We start from the raw sequence: 19665 nt of genomic DNA, 5'->3' as shown, positions 1-19665 counted from the left end.
GAGCCAAGCTGAGGCTCCCAACTCCCAGCTCTGCCCCTGAACTTGAACCCTGCCAGGGCAGCAGGGTTCAGTGCTGACCCCCACGATTGCACAAAGGGATCAGTGAGCTCTTGGCTCCCACTGAGCTTCAGCTGGACCTGGGACCCAAACAGCCCTGGAAGCTGATGGGCAAAGTCCAGCTGCCTGGCCAAGGACTGCACATTAAATAACCCTCTCCAGCTGCACTGAACCTTCAGTGCTCAGCTTCAAAGTGCTTCCCCAGCTCTGCCTCTGCCTGCCTGGGCAGACCACACTCTGACTTCTTCTCTTTTGCAGCCACCAGCTTTGATTCATAGAATCAGGCAGGTTGGAAGAGAGCTCCAAGCTCAGCCAGCACAACCTAGCACCCAGCCCTGCCCAACCAACCAGACCATGGCACTAAGTGCCCCAGCCAGGCTTGGCTGCAACACCTCCAGCCACACAGACTCCACCACCTCCCTGGGCAGCCCATTCCAATGCCAATCACTCTCTATGACAACAACTTCCTAACAACATCCAAGCCCTGGCACAGCTTGAGGCTGTGTCCCCTTGTTCTGTTGTTGGCTGCCTGGCAGCAGAGCCCAACCCCACCTGGCTACAGCCTCCCTGCAGGCAGCTGCAGGCAGCAATGAGCTCTGCCCTGAGCCTCCTCTGCTGCAGGCTGCACCCCCCCAGCTCCCTCAGCCTCTCCTCACAGGGCTCTGCTCCAGGCCCCTCCCCAGCCTTGCTGCCCTTCTCCAAACACCTTCCAGCACCTCAACATCTCTCTGCAATTCAGGAGCCCAGAACTGGACACAGCACTCCAGGTGTGGCCTGAGCAGTGCTGAGCAGAGGGGCACAAGAACCTCCCTTGTCCTGCTGGTCTCTTGCTGCCAGGTTTGGCTTCCCTCTCCTTGGAAGAAGCACAAACCCAAACTGTTCCTTCTCCTCTGAGGCACAGCATGGGCAGGGCAGGTCCTGCACTCTGTCCAGGCTACTCCTGAAGCAAAAAAAAAACCCAACCCAACCCAAGATCTTGTGCTAATCACCACACCCAATGGCCCCAGCAGAGGGAAGGACAGGGGCAGGAAGATGCTCCCCTTCAGCCACAAACCACTCTGCCAGGAGGGCTTTGGTCTGCTTTGAAGGATGATTCTGCCTGAGAGGATTTGCCAGGCTCTCTTTCCTTGCTCCTGTGATGTCCAGAAGCTTTAGTCACAGGGCAGGGCAGACCAGGGGCAAGAGAACAGCCACAGGCACAAGGTGGGTGAGGGTTTTGCCCAGAGAGGAGCTGAGTCTTTCAGCAGGGACAGAAGGGACCTCAAGGTCCCATCACTTGCTCATGCTCCTTTCTGGTTTCAGAAGGAGCTTCCCCCCCCCTGCAACCTGCTCAGTGCCAGGGCCAACAGCAGGCACAGTCAAGATGCTGACTCTGTTTGCCCCCCTCCAACACAGTGATGTCCTTACCAGGTCCAGCACCCAGGGAATCCTGCAAAGAGAGAGGAAGAAGTCTCCATGAGGACATGGCAGTCTCAGCACTCTCCATGAGCCCCCACCTGAAGCCACTGGGATGAGAAACCCTGTCCTGAATCCTCCCTGGTACCTCCCCATCCCATGGTACTTATCCCAGCTGGGTGCTGGCTGTGGTGCTGCTAAACTGGGCCAGTTTTATGCTGGAGCAGCCACTGGTCTCCAGTTCTGTTCCCAGCCCAGGTTGCTAGGACCCCCAAGGTCAGTGCTGGGTCTTCCCCAGAGCTGCTCACAGCCAGACTGAGCAAGGAAGCAGGTTCTGCCCAAGGCAGGGAGGGGGAGAAGCAGGAAAGTGCCTTCCAACAGCATACCTGGTCTGCTGAAGAACCTGCAAGAGAAATGGTGAAGTGAGAGGTTAATTTAACAGGCCACAACCCCCAGTTTCTGCTTCTCTTGAGGCTGTGAGCATCAAGAAACCAGCAGCAGTGCTTGGATGTGATGGAGGAAGCACAAAGTCATCACCCTGCAGTGGGTGGGCAAGAACTGGACAGGCTGGAGCCAGACAAGGATGTTTTACACACCTGCATGAAGTTGTGTGATTTTGTTTCTTCCTCCATCCCTTCCCCACCCAAATCCTCCCTGTGACAGTTGCCTGCACCATGCAGGGTCAGGACTCAGACCCAGGAGAGCAGAGGTTTGCCTGTGTAGACCACAGGCATTATCTGTTGCTGTACTGTGAGGGGTCTGGGGGTGAGAGGTCTCCTCACTGGAAACCTGGCATTGACCTTCAGGCTTTCAGCAACCAACACCTCCTGATGAAGAACAGGTTGCCCAGGGAGGTTGTGGATGCCCTCTGCCTGGAGGTGTTCAAGGCCAGGCTGGAAGAGGCCTTGAGCAACCTGTTCTAGTGGGAGGTGTCCTTGCCTAGGGCAGGGGGTTGGGACTGGCTGAGCTCTAAGGTCCCCCTTATAAAGCTGGGAGCAGACTTCTGAGCAGTGCCTGTTGTGACAGGCCAAGGGGTGATGGTTTGACACTAAAAGAGAGAAGGAAGAGATTCTTAACACTGAGAGTGGTGAGACCCTGGCCCAGGTTGCCCAGAGAGGTGAGAGCTGCCCCATCCCTGCAACCAGCCCAGGTCAGCTTGTTTGGGGCTTTCAGCAACCTGCTCTGTTAGCTGCAGGGGGTTTGGACTGGATGAGCTTGAAAAGATCCCTTCCAGCCCAACCCATTCTCTGGCTCTGCACTTGGATGTTGCTGTGCATCACCAACTGTCAGTGCTGTGCAGAGCAAAGCCCTCAGCTCATCCCCAGGCATTCACCTCCTGGGCACAAGCTGCTCGTGGGGTGGAGTAACTCACCCATCTTGCAGGGAGGAATGATCTCCAAGCACTCCTTATGAGCACCTGCTCCACACTTGGGGCAAAGGTAGCCCTGGTAGAAGGTTCCTCTGCAGGAAAGAAGTCAGAAAAGTCCTAATTCAGCCTCAGCTTTGGAGATTTTTGTCCTTGCTGTGTTTGGAGGGGAGAGGTGGAAAAGCTGGAGGGAGGCTGCTCACCTCAGGAACATCCTGCAGGCTTTGCAGTTGGTAGTCTTCTCAAAGGTGTACATCTGAAAGTTGTGATGGTTTGCATTGGCTTTCTCTGGTTTGATGTTGGACCTAAGGGAAAGGACCAGGGTGGGAGCTACCAACCTGTCCTTGCCAGCCACACTCTGCTCCTGCCCTGCCACAGCAGCTGCTGCCTGCATTTTGGTCACCAGAGGGACAGGAGCACAATCAAGTGTGACAGCAGACTCAGGGCTTGGCTCTGCAGGGGAAGGATTTTGCTCATCAACCTTCCCCTGGGACAACCTTCCTGGATTTGGCCCTTGCTTGACTCAGTCAACAGCCCAGACCTGCCGGTGCGTGGGGGCCAAGTCCTGCTCTGCTCAGCTCCCTGCAGAGGCAGCAGCATCCCCTTCCTCCAGCCCCAGGTGCTCCACACTGGGGCCTGACCCTGCTGCAGAGCTGTCCCACCCATGCTTTGGGGCAGATGCTCAGGACAGAGGATTTCCTGCTGGACCCAAGCTCCCTTTGCACAGGGACCCAATCCCACAAGCCCACTTGAGCTCCCCCACCAGAGGCTTTGCTATCAGAGCTGCCCTCCAGCAACCTGCTGGCACAGGGCACTCTTCCCCCCGGGGCTTGGCAACCTGCTGGGGCTCACATTGCCATTTCAAACTGCTCCATCCATTTCCTCTTCATCTCCTCTGTCTTGCAGAAGAACTGGAAGCCCTGCTTGCCCTGAAGGTGAATCAGGTAGAAGCCATAGGACCACTGCAAGAGAACAGGAGAGAGCTGGTGGCACCTGGGCAGCAAAACACAGCACTGAGGAACTGCTCTGGGTGCCTGCCCCATCCCCCCTTCTGCAGCACCACTGACCCTTTGCAAAGGTAACAGCAGCAGGGAGGGAGGATGGAGACCTCCCTGTTTGTCCAACTCATCACAGCTAATGATGCTTCGTGCTGCTCTCTAAGGCCAGCCAGGATTTCATGGTGGCAGATGAGAGAGAGCCTACATTTGTTCTGCTCCACTGGATCCCCCCCCTTGGCCATTCTCTCTCTCCTTGACAGCAGCTGACAGCCCAGGAGGAACATCTGACCTGCCCACTGCACATATGTTCTGCCTGGCTCATTACCACCCCACGCAGCAGAAAGGGGAGAGGAAAGGGAGTGCTCTGCTTACCATCTTCCCATGAGACTGGAAAGCAGAGGAGAGCAAAGTGGAAACATATTTGGTTAGAACACAAAGGCAGCAGCACTTCTGCAGCACCCAAGAGGCAAACTGGGCCACTCTTACCCACTGTCACCCATCACAACAGCTCTTCCCCTGGCATCTAAGTGGGTTATCAGTGGGTCACTGGGACATGGAGGGGCTGCAGCAGGTCCAGAGGAGGGTGAAGGGTCTGGAGAACAGGGCTGGTGAGGAGCAGCTGAGGAAGTGGAGGTGTTTCATCTGGAGAAGAGGAGGCTGAAGGGAGACCTCACTGCTCCCTGCAGCTCCCTGAAAGGCGTTTGGAGCCAGCTGGGGGTTGGGCTCTGCTCTCTAATCTAATCTCTCTAATCCTCTACCCTGAGCTAGGATGTCCCTGCCCATGGCAGGGGGGTTGGAACTGGAATGATCCTTGTGGTCCCTTCCAACCCTGACTGATTCTGTGATTCTAATATGAGGTGATAGGATGAGAGGAAATGGCTTGGAATTGTGCCAGGGGGGTTTAGGTTGGAGATTAGGACAAGTTTAGTTGCTGTCAGAGTGGTCAGGGATTGGCACAGGCTGCCCAGGGAGGTGGTGGAGTCTCCATCCCTGGAGGTGTCCCAGACACCTGTGGCCATGGCACCTTGGGGCAGTGGTGGTCTTGAGTTGATGATGCTTGGACTGGATGATCTTAATGCTCTTTTCCAACCCAAAGAGTTCTATGCTTAAGCTGATGGCTCTCTGCTAAGTGGCTAAGTGGGCTGCAGGCCAAGCCTGAGAGCAGCAGTGCAGAGATGCTGCAGCAGTGCTGAGTGCTGCTCCTGGCTGACAGCTCTCATGCTGCCCACCCTGCCAGGTTCCTCCACCCCACAACTCATGGCACCAGGAGCATCCAGATGCACCTTCCCTCCCTCACCTCCTCCTCCCAACTGATATTTGCTCCTTGCTGGTGGACCAGAACACAGGGAACAGGGTTGGCCAGGTTGGTTGTGGCTGTGGAAGAGACCTCTAAGATCATCCAGTCCAACCTAATGAACAACTCCCTCCCTGGAGGTGGTCAAGGGCAGGCTGGATGAGGCCTCAAGCAACCTGTTCTAGTGGGAGGTGTTCTTGCCCATGGCAGGGGGTTGGAACTGGCTGATCCTTGAGGTCCCTTCCAACCTAACCCATTCTATCATTCCTCTTTCCTCACTCCAACCATCCCAGCCTCTTCAGGGCTGTTTTCCAAGGCCAAGGATCGAGCCCAGCCCCAGGTTAACGAACATCCCCCAGCGCTCTGCAAGGCTGCCCTGAGAGCTGAGCACTTACTTTCCAGCTTTTATTCCCAAGCCCTCTTGCTGTTTTTCAAAGGCTACTGAGAATGCACAACCCAAGGGCAGGCCCCCAAAATGCTCTCCAGCAGAGCTCCTCCCTGCTCCACCTACCTTCTTGATGTCCTTGTTGTTCATGGGGTCGTCGGTCATCTTGTGGAAGAGCAGCTCAATGATCTCCTTCAGCTCATAGCTGTAGCCTTTCCTTTTGCAGACAATCACCACTTTATCAAACAAAAACAAATACCTGCCCAAAGCAAGCAAAGCAACAAGGAACCCAACTCAAACATCTCCTGCAAGCCCTGGCTCAAGGGGAAGCTCTGCAGAGCTCCCCCGACCGGCACAGCTCCGCGCTCTGCCCCTGCCTCTCATTTCACACTGGTGCTGGCTTCTAGGTGATGGTTAACTGAAGGAGCACAGGGAGGCATCACCAAAGGAAGGGACAGTGAGTTTGGGAAGAGGTCTGAGTGCTGCTGCTTGCTCACCTGTCCTGCTTGGTGTGGTTGACTATGGAGCGGACCTTCAGCTCGCCGTCGATCTTCGGCCTCCCGAACTCCTCCAGCTTCACTTGCTGCAGGGAGCAAAGCAGGGCTGAGATCTGCAGCCAGGGCTGGGATGATGCTTTGGAGAGAGGCAGCCCAAACCTGCCCACATCAATAGGGGCATCCCCTCCAGCTCTGCCTTGAGCTGCTGAAGCTCCTGGGCACAGCAGCATCCTCGGCGAGGGATGCCTGGACTTGAGCGTGGCTCTGGCATCAGGAATGGGACCGTGGGAGGTCCCCTGGAGCTCTGGCATTGGCTTCCCAGGGCAAACCTCAGCAGTCACAGTGCTCTTTGCAAAGTTTGGGGTGCAGATCCCAAATGGGATCCCCAAAATAAGCTCTTTCCCAGGGGTCTCTACAGCACCAGAACCAGAGCTCTTCATCCCCATGCTGAACCAATGCTGCAGGTTTTGGGTGCATAGAGAAAAGTGTGGCCAGGTCGAGGGAGGTTCTCCTCCCACTCTGCTCTGCTCAGCCCACACCTGGAGGACTGGGTCCAGTTCTGGGCTCTCCAGTTTAAAAGAGCCAGAAAACTGCTGGAGAGAGTCCACAAGAGGCTACAAAGCTTCTGGGGGCCCTGGAGAACCTGGGAGGAGCAAAAGCTGAGAGCCCTGGGGCTGAGAACCTGCAGAAGAGCAGCCCCAGAGGGGAGCTGAGCAATGCTCAGCAAGAGCTAAAGTGTGGGGGGCAAGAGGCTGGGGCCAGAATTTGTCAGTGGTTCCCAGCAACAGACCAAGGGGCACTGGGCACAAACTGGAACCCAGAAGGTTCCATCTGACCAGGAGAAAAAGGTTGTTTGGTGCTGGAGGCCTGGAGCAGGCTGCCCAGAGAGGCTGTAGAGTCTCCTCCTCTGGAGAGCTTCCACCCCAGCCAGGCATTGTGCTCCTGGGCAAGCTGCTGTGGGTGCCCTGCTTGAGCAGGAGGTTGGCCTGGATGATCTTCAAGTTGTCCCTTTCCCTCCCCCACCATTCTGTGATCTCTCTCCATCAGCCCTTCTGAACCATCTCAGGTGTCAGCTTCCAGCTTGCATTCCCCCAGCACAAAGGCTGGCAGAGGAGCAGCTGCACTCACAGCTGACCTGCCCTCCCCCTTCCACCCTCCAGCCAGCCTGGAAAATAGCTCATTAGCTCCAACCTGGCCTCTCAGTATTAATTAATGAGCTTCTTCAGGGCTGAAGCGAGCCATGAGCTGCTCAGGGTAGGGTGAAGCACAGTAAAGGGACCAAGTGTCTGATACCTCTGGAGTCTGGAGGATGAGATGCTCCTTAAAAAAGCTAGCTGGGATTTGGGGGCATTAGGTGCTTAGCCTGAGTGCCCTTCCCCTCCAGGTGGGCTGGGGACACTTCCAAGTGCCAGAACATTCAGGTAACCTCTCAACAGCAGAAGGAACCCCACTTGAAACAGCCAAGAGGTATCTGTCTGAGGAATTCTTGGGTCCTCCCCACACTAACACCATGAGAAGAAGCTGGAGAAGCACTTCCAGTCTTGCCAGCCCCCAAAAGAAGCCTTCCTCCAGCATGGCCAACTAGTTTTGTGAGGCAGCAACCACTTCTGGACCATCAGCAGAATCACTGTCCATGATCAAGGAGGGTCCAAACACTCAGGGAAACCTTCTTGGGTAGCAATTGCTCACCAAAAAAACTAAAGGCAAGATGGGAATGAAAGCCAAGCTGGGAGCAAAAGCATCTTCCAACTCACCAGATTCTCTATGGAGCTCTGAAACTCACTGATTTTCTTCAGGGTCTCTTTGTCCCTCTTCACTTCATTGATGTACATGGCCAAGTCCTGAAAAGCAAAGTCAAGGCTGAGTTTTATGTCCCAGGGGGAACTGGCCCCTTGCCAAAGCAGGAGACGCAGGGCCCTGCTTCCCAGAGCTGCTCTCGGGAGTCAGACCGAGGCTCAAGGAGCAGCCCAGGAGACTCTGCACACATTCTTTGGTGCCTGCTGTGCTGAGCCAGGCAGGAGCTGCAGTTGTGAGCATCACCCAGAAGATGGCAATGAACGAACCCTGAGTAGCTCATGAGAGCCAGAGCAGCCCATGAGAGCCACAGCAGCCCAAGCACAGCCTCCAGAGCAGCCCATGAGAGCCTACAGAGCAGCCCATGAGAGCCACAGCAGCCCATGAGAGCCAGGACAGCCCATGAGAGCCAGGACAGCCCATGAGAGTCAGAGCAGCCCATGAGAGCCAGGACAGCCCATGAGAGCCAGAGCAGCCCATGAGAGCCAGGACAGCCCATGAGAGCCTCCAGAGCAGCCCATGAGAGCCAGGACAGCCCAAGCACAGCCTCCAGAGCAGCCCATGAGAGCCAGGACAGCCCATGAGAGTCAGAGCAGCCCATGAGAGCCAGGACAGCCCATGAGAGCCTCCAGAGCAGCCCATGAGAGCCAGGACAGCCCATGAGAGCCAGGACAGCCCATGAGAGTCAGAGCAGCCCATGAGAGCCAGGACAGCCCATGAGAGCCTCCAGAGCAGCCCATGAGAGCCAGGACAGCCCAAGCACAGCCTCCAGAGCAGCCCATGAGAGCCAGGACAGCCCATGAGAGTCAGAGCAGCCCATGAGAGCCAGGACAGCCCATGAGAGCCTCCAGAGCAGCCCATGAGAGCCAGGACAGCCCATGAGAGCCAGAGCAGCCCATGAGAGTCAGAGCAGCCCATGAGAGCCTACAGAGCAGCCCATGAGAGCCAGGACAGCCCAAGCACAGCCTCCAGAGCAGCCCATGAGAGCCAGGACAGCCCATGAGAGCCTACAGAGCAGCCTATGAGAGCCACAGCAGCCCATGAGAGCCAGGACAGCCCAAGCACAGCCTCCAGAGCAGCCCATGAGAGCCAGGACAGCCCAAGCACAGCCTCCAGAGCAGCCCATGAGAGCCAGGACAGCCCAAGCACAGCCTCCAGAGTAGCTCATGAGAGCCAGGACAGCTTAGGGCAGCCCAGCCCAGCTAGGGCAGCCCAGCAGAACCAGGGTAGGGCAGTCCAGCTCGAGCAGCACAAGCAGCCAGTTCCAGCCTCTGCTGGCAGAACATCCATTCTTGTGAAATCACTGCTCTGGACACACTGCTGGATCCCTGAACATCATTTTGGACCTCACTCTGTTCTGCTTGCTTCCAGCTGACCTGCCCTGGTGCTCTGGATCACTCCTGAGCAGGTGAGACCAATGGGATGCTCATGCTCTGTCCTCCCAGGTGACAGCCCAGCTCCAACACCTCTGGACCTCCTACATCAGCACTGGTAAGGGCACACTTCAAATCCTGGGTTCACTCCAAGAAGGACATTGAGGGGCTGGAGTGTGTCCAGAGAAGGGCAACAAAGCTGGGGGAGGGTCTGGGGATCAGGGCTGGGGAGGAGCAGCTGAAGGACCTGGGGGTGTTTAGTTGTGGAGGAGGCTGAGAGACCTCACTGCTCTCTACAGCTTCCTGAGAGGGAGTTGGAGGGATGTGGAGGTTGCTCTTCTCCCTTGTCTCAGGTGATAAAAAGGGAGGAGATGGCCTGAAGTTGTGCCAGGGGAGGGTTAGGTTGGAGCTGAGGAACAATTTCTTTGCTGCAAGAGTGGTCAGGGATTGGCACAGGCTGCCCAAGGAGGTGGTGGAGTCCCCATCCCTGGAAGGGTTCAACAACTGTGTGGCCATGGCACTTGGGGACAGGGTTTAGTGGCTGGGCTGGAGGTTGGACTGAGTGATCTCAGACCCAATTCTGTCATCCTCTGATCTCCCCCACACAAAGGCTGCGTTGTAAAACAAGGACACACTCGACGGGGCTTGTCCTGCCCTGAAAGACCCCCTGCTTGCCCAGCCCCTGACACCCCCCTCAAAGCCAGGGATCTCCATCCCTGCCATGCAAACAACTTCCTACACTCTCCAAGAGGATTTTCTCTGCCTGTTTGCTTCTTACCTCTTCCCCTGCCTCCTTGTCCTCTAGAACAGCTCTTGTCAGCTTGGATTAAAGCTGAACAGGGGATTTTTGTAAGACATCCCCTCTAGGTCAGCCCTTCCTCAGCTTCCCAACAGCAGAAGAGTTAATCACAGCTGATAATCACAAATCTGCATGACAATATTGATAACATCACACAACAGCCCAGCAGGAGCCTGGCAGGGATGGTTATGGAGAGTGACAAGACCAAGAGCTCTGGGAAGCTGCATCCTCCTGAGCTTTTGTTCCCTCTTGCTGAATAGGTCATCTCCTCTGCAAAGGGGAAACAAGCCCCCAGCTGACCACGGCAGGAGAGGTGTAGGGTGGAGATGAGGAACAATATCTTCACTGCAAGAGTAGTCAGGGGTTGGAACAGGCTGCCCAGGGAGGTGCTGGAGTGCCCAGTCCAGGAGGTGTATAAAAAACCTCTAGACTTGGCACCTGGGGACACGGTTTGATGGCCCTGGGGGTGTTGGGTGAAGGCTTGGACTGGATGATCTCAGAAGGCTTTTCCCAATCACAACAGTTGTGATTCCATGATGGAAAGCAGCAGCAATCTGGGGGCTGTGGAGCTGGGAACTTGCTTTGATCACATTCTGTGCTTCTGGGCTCCACAACCTCCCTGGGCAACCTGTGCCAGTGTCTCACCACCCTCCACCTGTGCCAGTGTCTCAGCACTCTCAACCTGTGTCAGTGTCTCAGCACCCTCCACCTGTGCCAGTGTCTCAGCATCCTCAACCTGTGCCAGTGTCTCAGCATCCTCAACCTGTGCCAGTCTCTCACCACCCTCACTGCAAACAACTTCTTCCTAACATCCATTTCAATCTCCCCTCTGCCACTTCAAACCCATTCCTTCTCTTTCTCTCATTCCCAGACCTTGTCAATAGTCCCTCCCCAGCCCTCCTGGAGCTCCCTTCAGATCCTGCAAGGCCACTCCAAGGTCTCCTCTAAGCCTTCTCCTCTCCAGGCTGCACAACCCCAACTCTCTCAGCCTGTGCTCACAGCAGAGCTGCTGCAGCCCTCTCAGCATCCTCAAGTCAGATTGTGCTGCTGCTGGTCCCAAGGACTCTGTGATGCATCCAACTCAGAAAACATTTGAGTCATTTAACTTCTGTTGATGGTTTCCCTGAGAAACCATCCCAGGGCAGGTTGCTTGGGGCTCTGAGCAGCCTGCTCTGGTCATAGATGGGCTGGAGACTTTCAAGGCCTGTCTGGATGTGTTTCTCTGTGATCTGTGCTAGACTGTGTGGTCCTGCTCTGGCAGGAGGGGTTGGGCTGGATGATCTCCTTGTCCCTTCCAACTCCCAACATCCTGTGATGTCCTTGCTGACTGCAGAGGGCTTGGGCTGGATGATCTCCTTGTCCCTTCCAACACCTAATGTCCTGTGATGTCCTTGCTGACTGCAGAGGGCTTGGGCTGGATGATCTCCTTGTCCCTTCCAACCCCTAATGTCCTGTGATGTCCTTGCTGACTGCAGAGGGCTTGGGCTGGATGAACTTTAGAGGTCCTTTCCAACCCAAAGCACTCTGTGATTCCATGAACACACACCCAGAGGAGATGCTGCCTTCCCTTGGGCTGAGTTGCCCATCCATGCTCTCTTTTTGGCCTTGCTGCATGCCAAACCCCAGCACATCCTCACCACCCTCCCGTACCTGCATCGCTTCCAGAGCCTCCTTCAGCTGCTGCTTCTCTGGTCGCTCTGAGGAGTGGCTGAGCAGCTCCTGGAAGGAACACACCACAGCTTGAAAAAAACAACCCAAATCAAACCCAAAAGGAGGTGGAAATGCTGCTGGGAAAGCTGCCCAGCCCCTGCCTACACTGGGCAAGCTCTGACCCCTGGGGCAAAAGGGATGGCTGCTGCCAGGGGGATGCCAGAGCAGGTGGCTGTGGCTGGTGCTGCTCTGTTCCAAGGAGCTGAGGGGAGGAACTTCACAAGTCATCAGATGATATGCAGGCTTATTTTCCATTCATCAACTGCCTCTTGTGGCTAATGGGTGGAGAATCAGCCTGGGTCACTCTGCTTTAGGAGACAGCACAAATATTGTGTCCTGTTAAGTAGCTCTTGTCATTATTTCATTTGAAAGAGGAGGGGAGGGGAGGGAGGGGAAAAAAAAGAGAAGGGGGGGGGAAAAAAAGGCTTCTTGCTCTGCATTTGGCACTGATTCACTCTCCACTAGAAAAGATGAGAGATGCCACAAGCAAAGCTGGCAGCTGCAGACAAGTGGCAAAGCTGGAAGACTTACTTTTAACAGCAGGTGGTACTTCAAGACTCTCTGCATGGGAACCACCAACAGATCTTGCAGCTTGAATTTCCCCTCCTGGACCTTCAGGGTGCATTCCTAGAGAGAAAGTGAGCAGACATCAAGCAATGCTACAGGCTTGGGGCAGTGTGGCTGGAGAGCTGCCAGGCAGAAAGGCATCTGGGGGCAGGCAGCTGAATGGGAGCCAGCAGCCTGCCCAGGTGGCCAAGAAGGCCAAAGGCATCTTGGCTTGCATAAGAAGTGCTATGGGCAGCAGGAGCAGGGAGGGGATTGTGCCCTTGGACTTGGCTTTGGTGGGGTCACACCTTGAGTATTGTGTTCATCTCAAGAGAGATGTGGAGGTGCTGGAGCAGGTCCAGAGGAGGGCAATGAAGCTGGGGAAGGGCCTGGAGAATAAATCTTATGAGGAGCTGGGGATGGTTAGCGTGAGGGAGAGGAGACTGAGGAGAGACCTCATGGCTGAAGGGAGCTCTCTTCCAACCTGCTTGATTCTATGGATAGGAAAAGGATGGAGATGAAAAGAGGAAGATGGAGGAAATGAAGGTAAGGAAAGGAAAATAGGAAGATGTGAGGGAAAGAAGATGATGAAGAATCATGGAATCAAGCAGGTTGGAAGAGAGCTCCAAGCTCAGCCAGCACAACCTAGCACCCAGCCCTGCCCAACCAACCAGACCATGGCACTAAGTGCCCCAGCCAGCCTTGGCTTCAACACCTCCAGGCACAGCCACTCCACCACCTCCCTGGGCAGCCCATTCCAATGCCAATCACTCTCTCTGACAACAACTTCCTCCTAACATCCAGCCTAGACCTCCCCTGGTACAAGAGGAAAGGAAGGAGATAGAAAGAAAAGGAGAAAGATGGGGAGGGGAGAAATAGATGGAGAGGAAAAGAAGGAGATGGAGGAGGAGGAGGACTAAAAACACCATAAACCTGAAACCTGGGCTGTAAAAAACCACCCAAACCAAAGAGTTGGTCCTGCTCTGGCAGGGGGGGTGGATTAGATGACCTTTCAAGGTCCCTTCCAGCCCCTGACATCCTGTGATTCTGTGTCACTTCCAACCCAACCCATTCTGTGCTTCCATGAAAGCAGGTCCCTCAGCACCACACCTCCCCAGCCTCCAAACCCCTCCAGGCACAGGGACTCCACCGCTGCCCTGGGCAGCCTGTCCCAAAGCTTGACAGCTAACAGAAGGGGAAAACCACAGCAGCAATTGGCTGCTGCAGGCACTGGCTTGATGTGAGAGGCAGAAAGCACAGCTGAAAAGATCACTAAATGCAGTTTGCTCCCTGGCCTGGGCTGCTGCTTCTGCAGGGAAATCAAAGAGGGTTTGCAGCAGCCGAGGTAATGCAGGCAGACAGCTCAGCAAAGCCAGATTAGCATCAAGAGCAAAGCAGGGATCCAAGCTGGGGGAAAGCAGCAGCTCGAACAATGCTTCCCTTCCAGGGCTCCTTAATATCAGGCTCAGCCCCAATTTACACTAAGCCCTGCTGCTGGGGGAGGAGGGCACAGGGCACTAATCCAGGCGTTCCCTGGCGACGTGCGCTGGCTTCTGCCTGTGCCTGACCTTGGGAAGCCAGCAGGCTCCTGGCACAGGGAGGTTTGGTGCTTTTGGGTCTCCCTGTACCACTCACTGAGGAATGTTTTACCACTCTACTAAAGCCACCTGGCTTGTGTAACTCGGAGGAAGGAGCTGTTTGCAGTGAGGGTGGTGAGACACTGGCACAGGTTGAGGGTGGTGAGTCACTGGCACAGGTTGCCCAGGGAGGTTGTGGAGCACAGAATGTGATCAAAGATCACATTCTGTGCTTCTGTGCTCCACAACCTCCCTGCAGGTGCTCAGGACCAGGTTGGATGAGGCCTTGAGCAACATGTCCTAGTGGGAGGTGTCCCTGCCTATGGCAGAGGAGTTGGAACTGGCTGCGCTTTGAGCTCCCTTCCAACCTAAACCACTCTACCATTCCTATCTCCAGCAAGTCCTTTCCAAAGCCATGATCAGGATGGGATTGAGGCAACTCCCAAGCCCAGAAGGAGGGGACAAGAGGCTCTCCTCCTGCACCCTCCCAGCCCACTCACCTCCACCTTCTGCCTGACGTCCTCCCGGTTGGCGAGGAGGTGGTTGAGTGTGTTCTGGGCATACTCCATGTGGCTGCAGTACTTGCCATAGATCAGCAGCCTGCAAGAGGGAAATCACAGAGCTCATCAGAGACCCTTGCTGGCAGTCCTGGAGATCCTGCTGGGAAAGATCTAGACATCAAAATGCAGGGTTAAGGACACAGCAAGCAGCTCTTCCCCCTCCTGCTGCCCAGGGAGTGCCCAGCAAAGCACTGACAGCCTTTGGCTGCTTGGCTCTGCAGCACTTCTGCCATTCCCAGTTTCCAGAACTGGGGCCCTATCGGGGTGGATCTCAGCTCAAGATGAGCAGAAGGAGCTGAGTGGTCAGAGGAGCCTCTTCTGGAGGTGCAGAGGCTCATCCCTCCAGTGCCAAGTGTGCCATAGGCAAGCGCCACTGCCCAGGAGCTCAGCCTTGGGAGCATCACCACAAGGCAGCTCCACATGGAGAGCTCTTACCCTGAGCAGGATACAAGGCAGCTCCACAGGGAAAGCTCCTTCCCAGAGCAGGATACAAGGCAGCTCCACAGGGAAAGCTCCTTCCCTGAGCAGGATACAAGGCAGCTCCACAGGGAAAGCTCCTTCCCAGAGCAGGATACAAGGCAGCTCCACATGGAAAACTCCTTCCCAGAGCAGGTTTCAAGGCAGCTCTCCAAGAGCTGCAACTGCCACAGCAGTCACAAGAGGCTCCAAAAGACTCAAGGCACTGCTCCAGTCCCCTCATCATCCTCATAGCCCTCCCTTGGGCTCTCTCCAGCAGATCCCTGTCCCTTTTCAACTGGGGAGCCCAAACCTGAAGGCAGTGCTCAAGATGAGGTCTCAGCAGGGCAGAGTAGAAGGGGAGGAGAACCTCCCTGGATCTGCTGGACACACTCTGCTTAATGCTCCCCAGGACACCCTTGGCCTCCAGGGCACATTGCTGTGCCATGGATGTTCTCCCCCAGCATTCCCAGGTCCCTCTCCCCAGGGCTGCTCTCCAGCAGATCACCTCCCAGCCTGACATCTGGCAGAAAGCCCAAGGAGACCTTTCAGAGACCCCAAAGAGACCTTGCAGAAAGCCCAAGGGCTCAGGAAGCCTAAGAACACCTCTCAGGGAGCCCAAAGGACACCTCTCAGGGAACCCAAAGGACACCTCTCAGGGAACCCAAAGGACACCTCTCAGGGATGCCCAAAGGACACCTCTCAGGGAGCACAAAGGACACCTCTCAGGGAACCCAAAGGACACCTCTCAGGGAGCCCAAAGGACACCTCTCAGGGAACCCAAGGACACCTCTCAGGAGCACAAAGGACACCTCTCAGGGAACCCAAGGACACCTCTCAGGAGCACAAAGGACACCTCTCAGGAGCACAAAGGACACCTCCCAGGGAACCCAAAGGACACCTCTCAGGGAGCCCAAGGACACCTCTCAGAGAGCCCAAGGACACCTTTCACAAAGCCCCCTGCCCCCTGCAGGCTGGCCCAGAGGCAGCTAGGGGGATGTGGGACCAGCAGGTTGTCACAAGAGCCTCTGGAAGCCTCGGGCTGTGCCCTGCACCTCCTGCCCCAGGCAGAGCAGCTTTGCTCTGGAGTTTCCCCCCTTCCCTCCACTGCCCTCATTAATGCTGCACGGCAGGGCAGGCTTTCCCCCTCCCCTTCCCCACCACTCCCTGGCCTGCTGCTGATAAGACACAAAGCCCACCAGGAGCTGCAGCTCATCCATTATTCTGGATGCAGACAACCTGGAAGCAGCTGACCTGGTGTCACTCCATAAACGTGGGACTCTGAGCTGCCACTGGGAAGCTGAAGAGGGAAGATTTATGGGAGCTGCAGTCCCCAGCCCAGCAGCAGCCAACTCAGCTTCTTCCTTCTGCCTTTGTTCCCCCTTGACAGCTTCTGGAGGTGCACAACAGCATCTACCTTGCCAGCACTCAGGCAAAGAGGCTTCAGGAGCATAAACCCAAACCTTGGCTTTCAGGAGGAAGAGATTTACCAATGGTTCCACCTTCCAAGACAGAAAAAAGGCAACCCCAACCCCAGCTGCAAAGCCCAGGAGCAGTCACTGACTGCTGAAAGGATGATCAGGTGCCCTGCCTGGTGCATGTGGGGCAGGCTGTGGATGGAGTCTGCCTGGACTGCAGCAAAGCCTTTGGCACTGCCTGCCACAAGCAGCTCCTGGTACAGCTGGCAGCTCCTGGCTTGGGCAGATTCACTCTGAGATGGGTCAAGAACTGGCTGGAGAGCTGAGACCAGAGAGTGGTGGTGAATGGTGCTGCTGGCAGCTGGCAGCTGGCACTGGTGCTGTGCCCCAGGGATCAGTGCTGGGCACAGGCCTGCTCAATCTCTTTATTGATGAACTGGAGCAGAGGGGATTGAGTCCAGCAGCAGTGAGTCTGCAGATGACACCAAGCTAGGAGCAGGTGGAGGGGACACCAGACCTGGGGGCAGGATTGGAGGTGAGTAAAGGGGAAAGACCTTCCAGGGGAGCAATGCCACCTCCACGACCCTCCCACATCCCTTCCCTGCTCCCTGTGTGCACAGGGATTGCCCCCAGCATGCATGGAGCCAAGTCAGGAATCACAGAATCAGCCAGGTTGGAAGAGACCTCCAAGATCATCCAGTCCAACCTATCCCCCAGCCCTATCCAGTCAACCAGGACTTTGGCTCCACCTCCCCTGGGTGACCTTTAGGAATGATTTTGTCAATGAGCTGCATTCTTTTGTTGAGGTTTTTAACCCAGAACCCCCTCCCCATTCTCCAGGAGGCTCCGTGGCTGCTGGGCCAGCAGACCTCACACTGCCTTATTCATGCAGGTGGCACCCCTGGAGCTCCTGCCTGGCATTCCTGTGTCTAGACACTGGTTTCATCCCAGTGAAATCACAACCTGGCATCATTCCACTCTGAATCAGGCCTCTGATTACTATTCAGGATATTAAAGGCTCTTATTAACCTTCTACCTCTCTGCTGCTGGGGGTCCTCCTGCTTTGCAGCTGCCAAAACACAGACTGGCTGCTGGCTGTTGAAGGGACTTGGAGGCTTCCTCCTCATGCAGTAGGTGAGGGGCAGGAGTTGTGCCAAGGAGGAGAGTTTTTAAGCCTGAGCCATCACTTTGAGGTAAGCAGGGCAAAGCCTGCCCTGCAAAGGAGTCATCCTCCCACATCCCAGCTCCTCAGAGCCCCCCTGCTGCTTGCCTCAGAAGAGGACACTGAATGAGCCCCTGAGGGTGAGGGAGGTTTGACTTCATTCTGACTCACCACGACTGCACTGATCTCATCTTTGTCCCCTCTGAGCCATCCCTGTGAACACAGCCAGCAGCCAGTCTCACGTGGAGCCAGGGAATGGGTTTGCTTGGAAGAGATCTTTCAGGTCACCAAGCCCAACAATCAACCCAGCACTGCCAGGGCACCACCAACCCATGGCCCTCAGCACCACATCTCCTCAGCTTTGCAAGCCCCTCAGGGCTGGGGACTCCACCACTGCCCTGGGCAGCCTGTTCCAGGGCTTGACTACCCTTTTGGGGAAGAAACTGTTCCTCATGGCCAACCTAAACCTGCCCTGGTGCAACTTGAGGCTGTTTCCTCTGGTCCTGATGCTTGTTGCCTGGGAGCAGAGCTCAACCCCCACCTCGCTGCAGCCTCCTCTCAGGGAGCTGTAGAGAGCAATGAGGTCTCCCCTTAGCCTCTTCCTCTCCACACTGAACACCCTCAGGTCCCTCAGCCCTGTTCTCCAGACCCTTCACCAGCTTTGTTGCCCTTCCCTGGACCCACTCAACCTCCCTGAAGCGAGGGGCCCAAAACTGAACCCATTATTCCAGGTGTGGCCTCATCTGTGCCCAGCACAGGGGCACAATCACTCCCCAACTCCTGCTGGCCACACTATTGCTGACCCAAGCCATGCTGCTGGTGCCCTTCTTGGCCACCTGGGCACACAGCTGGCTCATCTTCAGCTGCTGCCAACCAGCATCCCCCAGGTCCTTTCCTTCCAGGCAGTTTCCAAGCCTGGAGCATTGATGGGGTTGTTGTGATCCCACTGCAGAACCTGGCACTTGGCCTTGCTGAAGCTCAGCACATCAACCCAGCCTGCCCAGAGCCCTCTGCAGAGCCCTCCTGACCCTCCAGCAGCTCAAGGGAGCCTGAGCCCAGCAGAGCTCAGGTGCATCCATGCCCTTGCAGGAAGCAGCCCCCCCAGCAGTCACACTGATTTAGCCGAGCTGGTCCCAGAGATGCTCAGCCTCTGCCCCTGGGCAGCCTGGCAGGGCTGTGGCTGGATTTGGCTGCTCAAATGTTGGCCCTGAGCAATGTTTCAGCTGCCTGAGAACATTCAGCTGTGGAAGATTCCCCCCCCCCCAAAACTGATCAGCTGCGACAGGCATTTCTGTTCCAGGTGTGAACCCACATCTGCTCCAGCTGCAGCTGCTTCACTTCCAGGGAGTCTGTTACCTCTCTTTGAATTCCAGAAACACCTTTGCCAGGCTGCTTCCTCCAGACATCATGGAGACATCGATGGCTCTCAGGAAACTGAAGTGCACTTTAATTAGGTCCTAACAGCAAGAAACAATCAATACTTTAAACACAGCCCAAGCGGGAGGGCAAACAAAGCCGAGCCAAGCACACATTCACCACCTCATCAAGCACTCCTTTGCTCTGCCTTTCTCCACCTCTTTGTCTTCCCCTCCAGCTAAAATCAGTCATGCGAGCGAGATGCAGCCCCAGATGTCCAGCAGGGCTGGAATTCTATCAGGAGTGAGTTCCACAGGGATAAATGCCCTGGGATTGCCATGGCAGTTCAAGTCCCTTTTGCAGCTGTGGAGGGAGAGAAGATGGACCAAGCTTTGCCCCGGGCCCTGCAACCCAGCAGGGAAATAGAATCACAGAACGATTTGGGTTGGAAAAGCTCTTTGAGGCCAACCCAGCACCACCACGGCCACCAAACCATGGCCCCAAGTGCCATGGTCACAGGGTTCTTGAATACTTCCAGGGCTGCTCCCTGGGCAGCCTGTGCCAATCCCTGACCATTGCTGCAGCTGAGAAATGTTTCCTCATGCCCAACCTAACCCTCCCTGGGCAGCCTGTGCCAACCCCTGACCATTGCTGCAGCTGAGACATGTTTCCTCATGCCCAACCTAACCCTCCCTGGGCAGCCTGTGCCAACCCCTGACCATTGCTGCAGCTGAGACATGTTTCCTCATGCCCAACCTAACCCCCCCTGGGCAGCCTGTGCCAATCCCTGACCATTGCTGCAGCTGAGAAATGTTTCCTCATGCCCAACCTAACCCTCCCTGGGCAGCCTGTGCCAACCCCTGACCATTGCTGCAGCTGAGAAATGTTTCCTCATGCCCAACCTGAAGCCTGGCACAGCTTC

At 55.9% G+C, this 19665-nt stretch overlaps 1 protein-coding gene across 9 annotated transcripts in view; it reads right to left on the bottom strand.

Annotated features, from left to right (window-relative positions):
* VAV2 (vav guanine nucleotide exchange factor 2) overlaps nucleotides 1-19665 on the bottom strand; it is a 155241-nt gene that overhangs the window by 10213 nt on the left and 125363 nt on the right. For 5 of the 9 annotated variants that reach the window (XM_064171595.1, XM_064171599.1, XM_064171592.1 and 2 more), the window contains 12 exons: nucleotides 18744-18844; nucleotides 14292-14391; nucleotides 12200-12295; nucleotides 11609-11677; nucleotides 7747-7833; nucleotides 5993-6078; nucleotides 5622-5754; nucleotides 3671-3780; nucleotides 3022-3123; nucleotides 2825-2913; nucleotides 1839-1855; nucleotides 1465-1486 (listed from right to left, as the gene is read on the bottom strand). In XM_064171595.1, the coding sequence (XP_064027665.1) occupies nucleotides 1465-1486; nucleotides 1839-1855; nucleotides 2825-2913; nucleotides 3022-3123; nucleotides 3671-3780; nucleotides 5622-5754; nucleotides 5993-6078; nucleotides 7747-7833; nucleotides 11609-11677; nucleotides 12200-12295; nucleotides 14292-14391; nucleotides 18744-18844 (1012 nt within the window). Of the gene's footprint in view, nucleotides 1-1464; nucleotides 1487-1838; nucleotides 1856-2824; nucleotides 2914-3021; nucleotides 3124-3670; nucleotides 3781-4188; nucleotides 4204-5621; nucleotides 5755-5992; nucleotides 6079-7746; nucleotides 7834-11608; nucleotides 11678-12199; nucleotides 12296-14291; nucleotides 14392-18743; nucleotides 18845-19665 lie in introns of all 9 variants that reach the window. The other 4 variants (XM_064171594.1, XM_064171590.1, XM_064171591.1 and 1 more) reach the window with 1 other exon arrangement.

Source organism: Pogoniulus pusillus, chromosome 35 (genome assembly GCF_015220805.1).
Source record: "Pogoniulus pusillus isolate bPogPus1 chromosome 35, bPogPus1.pri, whole genome shotgun sequence".
NCBI classification, from domain to species: Eukaryota; Metazoa; Chordata; class Aves; order Piciformes; family Lybiidae; genus Pogoniulus; species Pogoniulus pusillus.
Note: the sequence above shows the minus strand (reverse complement) of the source record. Positions and strands in the feature narration are given on the sequence as shown.